Source organism: Cloeon dipterum, chromosome 2 (genome assembly GCF_949628265.1).
Source record: "Cloeon dipterum chromosome 2, ieCloDipt1.1, whole genome shotgun sequence".
Lineage (NCBI taxonomy): Eukaryota > Metazoa > Arthropoda > Insecta > Ephemeroptera > Baetidae > Cloeon > Cloeon dipterum.
In genome coordinates, this window is record NC_088787.1 from 7,516,597 (window position 1) to 7,530,908 (window position 14,312).

At 38.5% G+C, this 14,312-nt stretch overlaps 1 protein-coding gene across 7 annotated transcripts in view; it reads left to right on the top strand.

Moving 5' to 3' along the window:
- LOC135935677 (cell adhesion molecule Dscam2-like) overlaps window positions 1-14,312 on the top strand; it is a 167,821-nt gene that overhangs the window by 63,209 nt on the left and 90,300 nt on the right. For all 7 annotated transcript variants that reach the window (XR_010574242.1, XM_065478177.1, XM_065478178.1 and 4 more), the window contains exon 3: window positions 10,508-10,870. Coding sequence is in view for 6 of the 7 variants with exons in the window: in XM_065478177.1 (XP_065334249.1) it covers window positions 10,508-10,870 (363 nt within the window). In the remaining variant the exon portion in view is untranslated. The remainder of the gene's footprint in view (window positions 1-10,507; window positions 10,871-14,312) is intronic.

Below are 14,312 nucleotides of genomic sequence, written 5' to 3' on the forward strand. Positions count from 1 at the left end.
ACAAAAGTGGCTGAAAAGTTAGTATGCTTTTCAAATGGTGAGGACTGTCTCCCTACTTGAAATCTGATTTTATTTCACAACAAAGAGTTTCTCTAAAAGGTTGACAAACTTTTGGACAGATATTGACGAGAGGAATCAAAATCTGCCAAAAAATGAGGTCAGTATAAGCGCTTAAAATTTTGAAGAAAATTTAAAAAAATATGTTGAAAACGGTCCTTTTTTATTCCAAATCGTATAACAAATTGTTTATCGATCAACTGCTTATTACATCCAAACAATTCGAGTAATTTTCAATTGTGCCCTGCATCCATCGACTTTAAATAAGTCGCTTTTATCTCCTGAATTTTAAAATTAAAAATAAACAACAAAAGAAAACAGTTTCTTATAAATTACTTCTCCTATGTTAAGCAAAGGGATATCAGCTTCTCCGCAAGCTGAATAAGTTTCTAATTAACCTTAGTGGTGAACAAAAGTGTAGCACGCACTTATCGCAGAGAATAATAAATTCCTGCAGATGGAGGAATCGAATTCCACGGGGTAATAGGTAAGCTGCGCTCCTCTCTATAATCCTTCTCCTTTGCTGGAAGTGGAGAGGCAGGGCGGAGATGATAAGAGTCTGCGGCGTACTCGAGCAGGCGAATTCGGCAAAAGGGCTTCATTTCGCCACTCGAGACGTGATTTCAGCGCAAAGGTATCTGCAGCGGCCGATCTGCTCATATTGGATGCGAGGCCACTTGAAGCCGGCCCGGCGATGGCGCACGCGGGCGGGCGGCTTGACCTGATCAGCAATAATCTGATGCTTCCTCCGCACGATTGATTGGAATTTACAGCGGTGGCGAAAGCCACCGGGTCGTGCGAGCAGCCCTCTGGTCGCAGGTGCAGGGAAATTCCACTGCTTCGCTTTAAAATTTACTCGGCACGGGGCCAAATAACATACATATATAGAACCTGTGGATTTGTCGAGTGGCTCTTGCGGGATTTAGCTTCTGATGCTGCCAGAGGCTTTCATACCGTGTCCGCAGATAAACAAGGGGATTTTTCTTTGATTCAAACAGTAAGCTTTGGTTGAATGTTTTATTTTTAAATTGAGCGTATATAAATTCCTGGAAAATCCTTTTTGCCAATGCATAAACTCATCCCTTAGGATTCAATTCAAGCTAATATTGACCTATAAGTAGCACTGGAAATTTTTGAGGAAAGTGGCTGCAAAGTTAGCATGTGTTTCAAATTGTGAAGACTGTCTCCTTACTTGAAATCTTATTTTATTTCAAATCAAAAAGTTCCCCCAATATGTTTTATACACTGTTGAATAGATCTTGACGAAAGAAATTGAAATCTGCCAAGAAAATGTAGTCAAGCGCTGCATATTTTGAAGAAAATTTGATTTTTTTCATTATTGCAAAGTGTAAACAAATTGTTTATCGATCAACTACTTATCACCGGGGGCCGGGTTTTGATCTGTGTTGGTTCCCGCCGGTCAGAAGTCAATATGGCGTCGAAATAATGGAGGCCAATCAGGAGAAACTCCAGCGGCCAATCAGAAGCGTCGAAAACGAGGCGTGCCGACCTAATAATTTCATTCCCGCGTATTTTGTTACATTTAAATTGTCCTGATGTGCCATCTAATGGTCAATTCGCTAATTACCGGGGAAATGAGCTGTAATTAAAGAAATAACAACAAAAAAATTCATTGTGCTGAAGCTATTTTCCCTATTTTCATGATGAATTTTCCAAGCCGATTTCATTTTACGTATTGCATCCAGTATTTCAGAAAAAAATTCAATTATTGCTGTTTAAAGTTGGTTATGCATTAATTCATTCTTCTTATCTCATGCAATATAAATATTCTGCTCTCGTCTTGAATTAAGAATTCATGCTCGGCCTCGTTTCGCGTAAAAGTAGCGCCGCTTGGGCTAATCTCTTCCCGCGCGCCCACGTCAGGCTCTATTTTCCTTACTTTCCGCTTGATTCGCTGTTCAGTTCTTTCGCCGAGAGAGCGAATTTAATCCCTCACTATACACTCAGTCGAGCGCTGGCTGCAAGTTAATTAATCAGCGAGCGCAGCGCGCAGCAGTTCAGAATTTTTAATTCGGCCACTAAACAGAGAGCCATGCACTCGAGCACCGGAAGGAACAAACGAAAAGCTCTCGGCCGCAGCCGAAACTATTTAACGTCATGCTCTCCCTCTTTTGCGGCCGCCAACTTTTTGTTTCACGCACCGCAAATTGTTGCAAAACAGAAAGAGAGAAAAAAATATACACACAAGTGGGCGAGAGGGGGTTGAAAACTGTTGCTGAGTGAGCTTTTGGTCGGTCGGTCGGCCGGTTTCTGTGATTTTAAAAAAGTGTGGATATGCGAGCGAGAGAGAAAGAGAGCGCATATCAAACACTCGAATGGCAAGAGTGGAGTAGTTGGTTGTTGTTGGACTCGTGCTCCGCCTTGTTGCTGGTTTTGTTTTTTATTTTTCACCCGCTTTTGCTGTTTGCTTTGCTCGCCGGCGCAAAAAGTGCCGCAGCTGTGTCGAAGAAATATACTTCTCTCGCGTGTTTGCAGTCAAATGACTCTGCGCTCGTCATTAATTTTAATCTTTCGAAACCACTTCTGGTATTATCAGACTGAGTGAAGTAAAATTTGAACTGTAGAGTTTGTCTTTATTATATTGAGAATACAAATTCAAGCAACATACAATAATCTGGGAAATTATGGGTTTACATCAAATTTGTAACCGCCGCGCGAAGAAGATACGTACATCTGCATAGTTTCATATTTTGAACACTACTGAATATTAATAGTGCGGCGAATTTATTTTTAAATTTAGTTGGTTATTAAAATCAACGAACAGCAAACAAAAATATGATTTATTTTTTTTAAAAATTAAAAACAAAACAAATTAAAATAATAATATGCTTTTAAAAGTGCTAAACATTAAAGATTTTTTGATCATTTATAATTTCTTAAATAAAGAAAAATATGCTTTAAAAACAATTGCAAAGAGTTATTTTTAAGCAACATACCTTAAATAAATCAGACAAAATCCACGAGTTTTTCTAACAAGAAAAAATATTTTGGACTTGAAATAACCCGATCATATTCGTTTTTTTAACAATGACCGTTACAAAGAAAAACAACAAATTGAGGGCAAGAATATTTTGTATTTTGAGGGTCTAAATATTTTTCAGGGGAAAGTATTAACAACGTGAAACCATAATCAAGGTTTAAGAGCAATTAATCGTAAATTTACGTCTGTGCGTATTTCGATGAATAAGAGATCAGATATTTAACTACGAAAATATGGGTTCTGGCCATCAAAAAGTTATTGAACACACAAGTTTTCACTGTCAAATTGATGTTTGCCTTTTTCTTGCAATAAGGAAATTTGCGGTTTGGTTGCTGAGCTATGAGAAATTTTTCTGCTACCTTGATGTGCAAACATATTTTGAAAGAGGAAATTGAATAACAGAGACTTTATCCTCGTTGAAGACCGGATTGGACGGAACTGGTTGAGTTTAATTAAATAACTCTGAATTTCATCGTGGATGTAGTCTGTTATTCAATTTCCCCTATGCAGCAAAGCTCGAATGAAAATTTGTTGGATATTTGCTAAGAAATTGAATAAATACGAGACAACGAATGAAATTAATAAGTGATTAAAAATAGCAGTTGTTGATATTTTCAGCAATGATCTCAACAGAGTGCGCAATTCCCAAATAAATAAAAATAAAATTTCAGAATTTCCCCAATTTCTCTTAAAATTAAACAGTTTAACTGTCAAAGATTTATTTTCGCTTCATTCCGATTCCTCTTGGCACGATATATTATTTAACTGTGCGTAAATTATGATATAAATCTCTATTCTGGGCTTGTAAATCATGATTTCCTAAAGGGAGACAGAATACTCACCGATTCACTATAGCAGGAAAACTTTTCAGCTCATTAAATTTTCTCAGAAAATTAAACGGTACACCCTGGGAAATTTTTAACTCTCTCCCAAATTTCAGACCCACTTTTAAATTATTAACAGCAAACTTTGCATCCATCTATTTTACACATATAAAATCAGGTATGCTGTTTTAGTATCGTTGTGTGAATAAGTCCTTAATCCGCATATTTTTTTGTATTTACATTCTCGAATCGCGTCGGAATAAAATAAACAGCTTCAGGCGGATCCGCACCTACCGTTCGCGCACGGTGGTTGTGTGTTACACTTTCAGCGCGGGCGGGCGGGTTATTTTTTCGGTTCAGCTTCCGCGCTGCCATTGTTTTCACCGCTGCTATTTGCTTTCCAGCGGGTTTAATGAGCTACACACCTCTGTGTGCCGATAATGAGTCTGCCAAGCGCTCGCAGCCGCCATTCCATCCGCAGTGGAAAAAAGACCGAGCAAAAGGGGAAAATGTAGCGAGTTGCCGTGCAAAATTAGCAGTGAAGGTTTCGAGTGTTTTTCGGATTATGAAAATGAGCAAACTCGGCAACTGTTATAATATATATAGAGACAGTTTTGTATAAAAATTCACGCGACGCGCAGATATGGCGTCTGGTAGAGTACGGCGGGAAAATTACAAACGTAAAATTAAATTGGCTTAGAAAATTTATCATGAAAATACGGTCAGCACAATGACTATTTTTGTTGTTATTTATTTACGAACAGCTGATTAGCCCGGTAACTGGCGAATCGACCGTTAGATGGCACATCAGGCTAATGGAAATGTAACAAAATACGTGGGAATGAAATTATTAGGTCGGCACGCCTCTTTTTTAACGCATCTGATTGGCCGCTGGACTGTCTCCTGATTGGCCTCCATTATTTCGACGCCATATTGACTTCTGACCGGCGGGAACCAACACAGATCACAACCCGGCCCCCGGTGGTTTGCTCGGAAACCGTACTGCAGCGGTCATAAAATATTTCCCAGTTCCTGGGGTCTCCCTTAAATAAAATATTGAAACAAAACTGTTCTCCATTGTTCATGGTTCACTTTATTAAAAAAGAAATTAAAATTTTATTCGAAAACAAATTCTTGTGTAATCCAACACAATGGTGATTGTCCGCGGTTTTGGGCGAAAGAACAAACAAAACGAAAGTGTGCACATATTATAAAGTTTTAAAAGTTTGCCCTTTATGCGTGCATGGGGCGCAGTGGGCGAATTCGAAAGTGGCTCGGCGCGCGGAAAAGGGTTTACGACCACGTGCTTTATTATTATTACACAGCATGACGGCCTAGTGTGTTATAGCGCGCGCGGCGGCGGCGGTGGCAGAGTGTGCACTCGCACATATATCACCGCGCGCGCGGCGCGCTAGGCAAAACAACAAGTAAAACGCGCGCGCGTGCTAATACAGCCGTTGTTGCAGTGCGCTCGCTGGCCTGGCCTGGCCGGACACTCGCGCCAATTCCGCGCCAGCCCAGTATGAGTGTGTGTGTATGTAAATTATTAATCGGTCTCTGCAGGCAGCAGCATTGTCGGCGAGCTATATGCACATTGTGTGAAATGTTCAGTTTGATGCCGTTGCTGCTGTGTTGGGCTTTTATGATTTACGAGCGTGGCTGCAATTTACTCGCCGCTCGCTCGACGCGTTTGTTTGACCTCAAATTAATGCCGGGGGCCTTCGTTAGGCGCTCCCTTTTAATCAGCCCCCGGGCCGTTTCGCAATCTATAGCCTCAGTCCAAGGATAGATTCTGTCTGGGAATTACGCCTCGACTCGCAATCTGCGAAATGCGCGTGCGGAGGAAGACATTATACTGACAGTATTTTTTAATTACAGTTTTAATTACAGGTTGAAATCTGAACTTGGAATAAATTTTAAAGACGGAATTTTGCGACCTGGAGGAAAAATTTGGCATTCAAATTTGCTGATAATTTTCTTGTCTGACAAAAGATTATTGAGGTTTTCCTGACAAACGGTTTTTTCCGATTTTATTTAATTATTTCGATTTAAAAATAACTTCTTTATTTCAGTGCTTTTAAATAGATTGAAGACGTTTGTTTTTAAAAATCTGCGGGCTCTCAGGAAATTTATTGGAGAACGTTGACCAACCACAAAAGCTCTCATTATTTGCTCATTTTTCTTTTTTCTACTTATTTGTTTTATTTTTCTTTAAGGAGGAATGATTAAGCTGAGTTTGGCCACTAGTTTTGAGATGATGATATTCACGCAAAATTGTTTTAAAATGCTATTATCATCTTTTGATAATAATTAAAATCTGGCTTTCTTAAGAACTTGATATATTTACGGACCAAGAACACTTCCCAATTTTAATCCATTTCATCGTAAATATCAGCAGGGGTCAATATGTGCGATCAAATTGGTTCCCACAGCGCAGATCCAAGATGGCGTCTCAATGTGGGAAGCAAAAAGCTCTCTTTGGATTGCCGTACGAGTGTCAAGAGTTTGTTTTTACGATCCAACAGACACAATTATAGTTAAGAGTAATGTAAATTATGCGTCACAATATTGACGAAAACTTGCTTCTTTTCGCGCATTTTTACGTGACAGTTTTTTCGCGCCATATCTGCGTGTCGCACGAATCTGGCCCCCGCTGGTAAATAACTCATTTTTATATAAATAACAGGTACAATTTGGTTTGAACTTGTTCTAAAAACGTTTTTAAATACTACTAAAAGGGCAGGAAACTTTCCAGCCCTTCAGAAACTACATATTATTAGATAAATTCATCCTTTTGACCCAATAATTATCAGCTGGAGCGGGGATTGTGCCACTTGACTAATAATTTATGCCGTGATCATGGGGCGAATTTTGAAGTGTGTCACGAGCGTCGGTGGCGGTGGCAGGGCAATATGCAAATTACGTCACGGAATTGGAGCCCAGCATGCCGGCCGGGTGCATCCAATTACGAAATGCTGGTCAAGCGGCGCGTGCATTAATTCGCCGGGCAGGCATCAAAGCGCCGAGTCGATTCCTTTGGGCATTGCACTGCGCTGCACAAGCCCATCCGTCCGCCCGTCCGCCCGTCCGTCCGTTGGAATGCATTTGCATGCAAATGCTCTCTATATCTATCTCGCTTCCTCGCTCGCTAGCTCGGCAGCCAGGTACGCCATTTCACGCTCATTAATCGTGCAACAGCAACAGCAGCCGCCCAGGCATCGAAGCGTTTGTCTAATTTGATTGTCTGCCGCGCGCGTCTATGTGTGTGCTGCTGAGTGCGAGTGTATCGGCGCGTCGTGTGTCACGAGTGACACACAATCGATACTGCTCCACTGGCGTAGTTAATTCAAAATTTCTGGGTAAACAGATGGATTGGGAATCAGTCTTGCAAAAGAGCTGTGACTTATACCAGCGGAAAATCAGTGTTTTGGAAGCCTTGAAAAATGTGTTTTCATAGATGTTAAATATAGGACAAATTGAATTATAAAATAAAATAAGATATTTTACTGAATTGTAACGGCCTGGTGAAGGGAAAATGAAAAATATTCATTGGAAACGAAGATGTTTGTAGCAACAAAATTGATCCAGCCCTTTTGTTGCTTTAGTCTCTTCATTTCCAATAAATTTTCGAATTATATTTAAATTTCCTGTCCGTATAATCTTTTAAAATTATCTCATTCCATAATAGATTTTGATTCTTCCTGATATCTCATTTAAAAAAATATGTTTCTGGCCTAAAATTATATTCTAAATTCTATTTTCGAATAAAATCAGGACTTAAACATCGTATCATATTTCCATGCCCCTTTTTTCGCACATTTTTGAATGAAGTGCAATGACCATAAGTGCCCCAAAATCCAATTTTTTTAATTTTACCGGTTACGCCCTCTTTTTTGAGCACGTGCGAAAATTTCAAATTTTTCCAATAACGAAATATAATTACAATGATAATTAAGTGAAATTAACCGCCTTCTATCTGTAACAAAGTAAGAAGCGACAGCGGGAAATAGCGTGACACGCACCCCTCTGTTGGCCAGCAGCTCTGGACGCTGTCCAATCAGATGGTTTTTGCCAGTTTTATCCAAAATTGACAGCGCTTGATCATGTTTTCTCCCATGCTTTGGAATCCTCTGATCGAGATCTATGTGCCAGTGTGAGTCTTTCTTTGGGCAAATGCGGAAATTCAGAGAAAATCGCAATTGCAAAATTCCTTTGAGAATTCTCTAAATGAAACAATGCTAACTTTGAGGCCGATTTTTCGAAAATATACAGCGCTTCCTATGTATTTTTTTAACTGTACATGATCCTTAGGACCTAATCTGCATGTGTGTTTAGGGATTTTGCGTGGAAATTCACTATCATTCCTCTTTAGGGCTGTGAATTTCAGACGATCTGCTATTTTTTATAGCTGCCAGCACTTATAATGATTCCTAAATGTAATTAATATTTTTTATTTAATTTAATTTAATATTTCGTTAAGTGCGTAATATGGCCGCTTTGGGGGTGTATTTCGGGGAAAAAATAGACGTAATTAATGAGTTTTCTTTTTGTTTTTACGCGAAAACCAACTAGTGGTGCAATTTTGCGCATTGCGAAATCGACTAACCCTGCTCACAGCACGAGCTAATCGCATTTTTTTTTTCATTCAAATAGCTCCAGTCCATTACCTATGCAGTTGAACTCTATTAACGTTTTAATAGAAAAGTGAAGTGCGCAATCTAATTTAGCAGTGCACGAACGAATTAGGCGAGAGAGAAGAATGGAGTGTGCGTGCTCTGTACTCGGCGCCGACAAAAAGCCGATTATGCAACGCGTCGCGGGTTGCATGCTTCTATATATGGAAGGGACAACTCTTTTCCCGGCGTGCGTCGGCGGCGGCGGAAACTATTCTTCTGCTGCCGGTGTCGGCGCGCAGTCGGCGAAATTGCGCGCCGGCAGATGCGGCCGATGGCGTGGGCGGGAAGCAATTTCGCCCTGCTCTGCTCTGCTCTGCTCTGCTCACAGCTCAGCTCAGCAGCTCAGCGCCGGCAATCACGCGTAATGAGAGCCCGCCAGCCGCGCCCCCCGATAATAAACTTATAAATCCTGGCTCGCGCAAGCACAGACACCATTATTTTCCGTGCAAACACACAAACTGGCCGACGCGCACGCTTTGTAAATTTATTAAAACACATAAATTCTGTACCAGCAGGGGCGGAAGCTGCCTCCATATGAAACAAAGAAGGAATTTAAGTCAAAACAACTTGAGTAACCTTTCAAAAAATACAATAAAATTTTTTAAATAAAATTTAATATTTTTGGCACTTTTAATTTTTCGTCAAAGTTATGTTTCATTTTCATATTTCTCTTAAACTAATTAGAATTTTGAAAAGTTTTTAGCTTAAAATATATTAATAGCTGCATAATATACAGAATTATTAAAGACAAATCTCAAAACAGAATTTCGAAGCATTACTGAATTTGGCAGCATATAGCTCATGCTAATTTAAATCTAAATAATGCTCTCACCAGGCCCGCCACTGGTTGACAGGAGTAACGGCCTGCCCGAAAATGCCGACCCTTCTGTTTGGATAATCGAGATAAATGGCGCGCGAGGAAATTGAATCCAAATTAGCTTTCTCGCGCTCACAACATTTGCAATTTTCAAATTACCATGCCCTCTGATTAAAATTGACAATTACATATTTTTTTCTATATTAAGAACAAATTTAACCCTGTTCTTTTCAACTCGTTACAGGCTTACAAATTCTAGTTCTGTCCAAAACTGTAAAATTAAAACTTCGCAGCCGGGCGTTCAAGAGTAAAATTTTGATTTTTTTAGACGTGAAGGTTCAATTGAACAGTTTAAGTTCAATATTAAATAATAAAAGAGCTGATTAATTATTTTAAATCACATTTTTCGTAGTTTTTTTTTAAGATAAAAAGAGTTTCAAATGTCTAGTAGATCATCGGTTCATGAGGTTTGAATAAATACGGAGTTTCTGATAGCAATAAAGGTCCGAGTTTACCACTGAACATTTTTAAAAATCATTAAAATGAATAAAAATTCTGAGATGTTTCTTGGATTTATTAAATCAATTTTGATTATTTTGATTTTTCCCATAAAAATTAAAGCTTCTCTAACGGCCAGCAAAAATTTTCAGAAGAATTTTGTACATAAATTTAAAAAAAAAATCAATAGGAAAAACCTGGAAATTTAATCAGCTTTCTGAATTTAGGCAGTTTTTGACGCTACCATCAACTGGTGAATTTTAATGAGGCCAAACACAGACCTTTTTCGAAAATCTGCAATTTATGAAAAAATGTAAAAAATAGCTTTCAAGACTACTTAAAAGTATCATTTTTCATCTTCTCACAATTATATTTTAATAATTTTTCTCACCCCTACAGCAATTAATTTCCTTTTTGCTCAAAAAAGAGGGCGTCACCGGTGAAAGTCCTAAATTGGATTTTTCAGACACTTTTAATCAGCAGTATATGAAAAATATATGATAAAATTGGTCGGTTTTTCGTGTTATTTAATATCATTTTTTAAAATGAAAAAATCCTTGTATATATCATTCCACTTTAAATAGTGACGATATTTCATCTGATGTATTAATTTTCTCCGTGCTATATGTTTCAGGTGTGAGCGGCAACGTGCTGGAGGGCCAGGGTCCAGTGATCGTGCTGGAGCCGCCGGCGCGTCTCGAGTTCACGAACAGCACGGGCACGCGACTGGACTGCAGCGCGCAGGGCAGTCCGGCGGTCAGCGTCACGTGGACGGCGTCCGTGGGACTCAACAGTCCGTCGGGCGGCGGGGGCAACGCGCAGCCGGGCCCCGTGCCCAACGTGCCGGGCCTCAGGCACCAGCTGCTCAACGGCAGCCTGCTCTTCCTGCCGTTTCCCGCCTCCGCGTACCGGCCGGACGTGCACGCCTCCGCCTACAGGTGCGTCGCAACCAACTCTGTCGGACGCGTCCTCGGCAGGGAGGTCAGACTCAAAGCAGGTAAGACACTTCTCTTTTTACTATAGTGCTCTGGATATTTTTTTTTCTTGGATTTCTTCTTTCTTTGGTTAAAATTAAAATTATTTGACACCGATGATTTTTTATTAGAGAAGAAGAAAAGATTCACGTCCAAGATATTTTATTTATCTTTTTTTATCAATTTCCGATTGATTTGTGGGAAGAATAAAGCAATGAATTAGACAACATTTTTATCACCGGGGTCCGGGTTGCTATCTGTGTTGGTTCCCGCCAGTCAGAAATCAAAATGGCGTTGAAATAATGGAGGCCAATCAGGAGTCAGTCAAGCGGCCAATTAGAAACGTCAAAAAAGAGGCGTGTCGACCTAATAATTTCATTCCCGCGTATTTTGTTACATTTTCATTAGCCTGATGTGCCATCTAACGGTCGATTCGTCAATTACCGGGCTAATCAGCTGTAAGTAAAGAAAAAAAATCAAAAATATTCATTGTGCTGAAGGTATTTTCATGATAAATTTTCGAAGCCAATTAAATTTTACGTTTGTAACTTTCCCGCCGTATTCTATCAAACGCCATGTCTGCGCGTCGCGTGAATCCGGCCCCCCGGTGATTTTTGTCATAATTAAAATCACACGACAATCATTTTGAATGTAAAAATCGTCAAAAGATCATCTAGAACTGCTAAAATGACATCAAACTTCCTTAATAATACACTAAAACAGAGAGAAAGCCATTAAAAAAATGCAAATTGTAACTTCTATTGGGTTCTAAAGTTTAAAATTTTTAAAAAGTATTTTTAAATTCCCTGAAATGAACAAAAAAATCTTCCATCAAATCCTTTCTTTCAAATTAGTAGCGGGGTAAGAGCTAAAATTTATCTCAATTTATTTGAAAAATTTCTCCAATATAAAATAAAACGAACGTAAATCATTATTTAGAAATAAATTAGTTCATAAATCAACAACGGTGTACAACTAGACAATTATTTTCGATTTTTATGGGAAGCAGCTTCAGTGGGAGACATGGGCGTTATTTACCTTTTGAAAATCATGATTTAGTTCACTGGATAGTAAATTCAAATGAACAGCCGCACTCTTATCAGGATTGTATGTAAGAGGAAAAAATAACAAGTCCACGTTCATTTCTTAAAAAATGGTACAGCCTCAACTAGATTTTATTTTATTTTTTAAACAATAATTTTTTAACCAACTTGAAGTCACCATTTTCGTCCCACTCGTTTATTCCTAAAGAGAAAAATTGCTTTTAAATTGATTGAGTAAGTCGAGTGTCAATTTCCCCGATTTGAGTATAAATTTATTGTCAAACTTGCTTTGTCTCTTTCTTGATAAACTTGTGCGGCAACGAGAAAAGAAAGCTAATATGCGGCTCTCTTCAAAGGGAAGTTATTAAAAGAAGGCGGGCAGCACGCTTGAATGCCAACTTTTGATTATTCCTGCGAAGAGCAAAGGGAAAAGGAAAAAGCGGTTTGTGTGCGTGTGACAGAAGGAGGACAAGCGATTGCCATCTTCGGTCGCGAGCAAGATTGGCTGGTGGCTGGAAATAGCTGTCGGCCGGGGTGACCACTCAAATCGCCTAGCTGCTAACCCGTCGCTCGAGTGGCCTGCTTAAGAATTCCCTTTGAAACGTAGCGCGTCGTCGTGCGCGCTATTCCCAAAGGCAGACGACTGAACCGTTTCCTGCGCCTTCGCATCACGAGCACCGCGCGCTCAAGTGTCCGCCCGCCGCGTCGAATGCCGAGGAGCCCGTCTCACAGGCGACTTTTTCGCCGACAACAAACGACATGACATTTTTTAATGCCTGGAATTGCAGTTTCAGGATTTTTTTTAATTGGAGTGTTATTTAAAAAGGGTTTTCTTTCAATGAAAGTTAGAACTGGGGAATGTTAAGATTTTTCTAAGCGTTCAATCAACAAATGAGCACGATTCGTGCAGTTTTTAGTTATTTAAAAAAATAAATAGCCAACTAAAATGTTATAACGGTCAAATTAAACCATTTAGATTGGTTAAAAATCCTGTGTTAAACATTTGTTCATGAGAAAATATTAATGTTAAGGATCTCTTAATGTTCGAAGCCGCCAACAGATGGCGTCACCATATACTTTCATAAAAAATGTAATTTTAATGCACTTTCCACTGCGATTTGAGATTCAATCCTGCTTCTGTGCATTCTTCACTTAATATGCTTTATTTTGACGTGCTGAAAAGAAAAATCAGTCTAGCCATTCGCTGTAGAACGTTGGAAATTATTTTATATTTCAAAAAATAGATTTTCACGATTCTACGGTGATTGGCTTTACCAATTTTGGTTTTCAGCACGTCAAAAGAAAGAAAATTAAGCAAATAATGCACATTGGCAGGATTGAGTCTGAAATAACAGCGGAAATGCCTTAAAATTAAATTTATTACTAAAGTATACAGTGGCGCCATCTGTTGGCGGCTTCAAACACTAAGGGATTGTAAAAATGGCGTATTAGCCAATATAAATTCATGTTATTAAAACTTCTCAAAAATACAAAGCACGTTACTACTTATGTTGTAGAAAAACCAGAAAAAAACCAAGGATCCCAGTGACTTATTTTTTCCGTTCTTAATTAAGGGGTTTAAAACAGGAACAGAATGCATATCCCATCCAATTGGAAGTTCTTTTGAATTTGTGGAACTATAGGTGGAATATGACCTTCGCCATTTTTTGATTTGGTATTTTATAAATAAAAAAATCAGTGTTGGTAGACTACCTACTGATGGAGAAGGTACTTCCCTGAAGCAAAAATTATTGAAAAAGATCTTGTTCTTTATTGGTTTGAAACCAGAATTTATAAGATAAGAGGTCTCCACATGAGAGTCACCTGGAAAAATGTGTAATATAACTTCACACTCGATGTTCAATAGCTGTACAATCTCATCTAATGAACAAAGAGGATGAAGTTAAAATCTCATAAACGTTGAAAATATATATTTTATATTTGTAAAGAAATTTTGCTATTATATCAGTCTTAATTACGTTTAAATTTTTATTGGAATAATTATTTTAAATAAAATAAATTTATTTTTTATTTTAATATAAAAAAATTAAATTTAACTTTGTTATAAAATTTGTTGAAACTTAATTTTTTTTAAACTGTATTTGTATAAACTAAATTACTAAAATTAGCCAGGAAACACCAGCAAACAATGAAAATTAAATTATTAGAGACAATAATGAATCTCTTTATAATTACTTTTGTCATTACTTCCACATAATAGTCGAGTATTCCCTTGATCAAAAAATAAAAATGAATCAGAATGATACCATGACAAGCGATCTATTACATATCATCCGAATTTATTTTTCATTATTGGAACATTCTTATATTTAGAAAGGATTACCTCTCTTCGAAATCAATTCTGAAACAAAATCGGATTGCCGCACAAAACCTAATCAATACACGCGGCGAGCTCACGTGG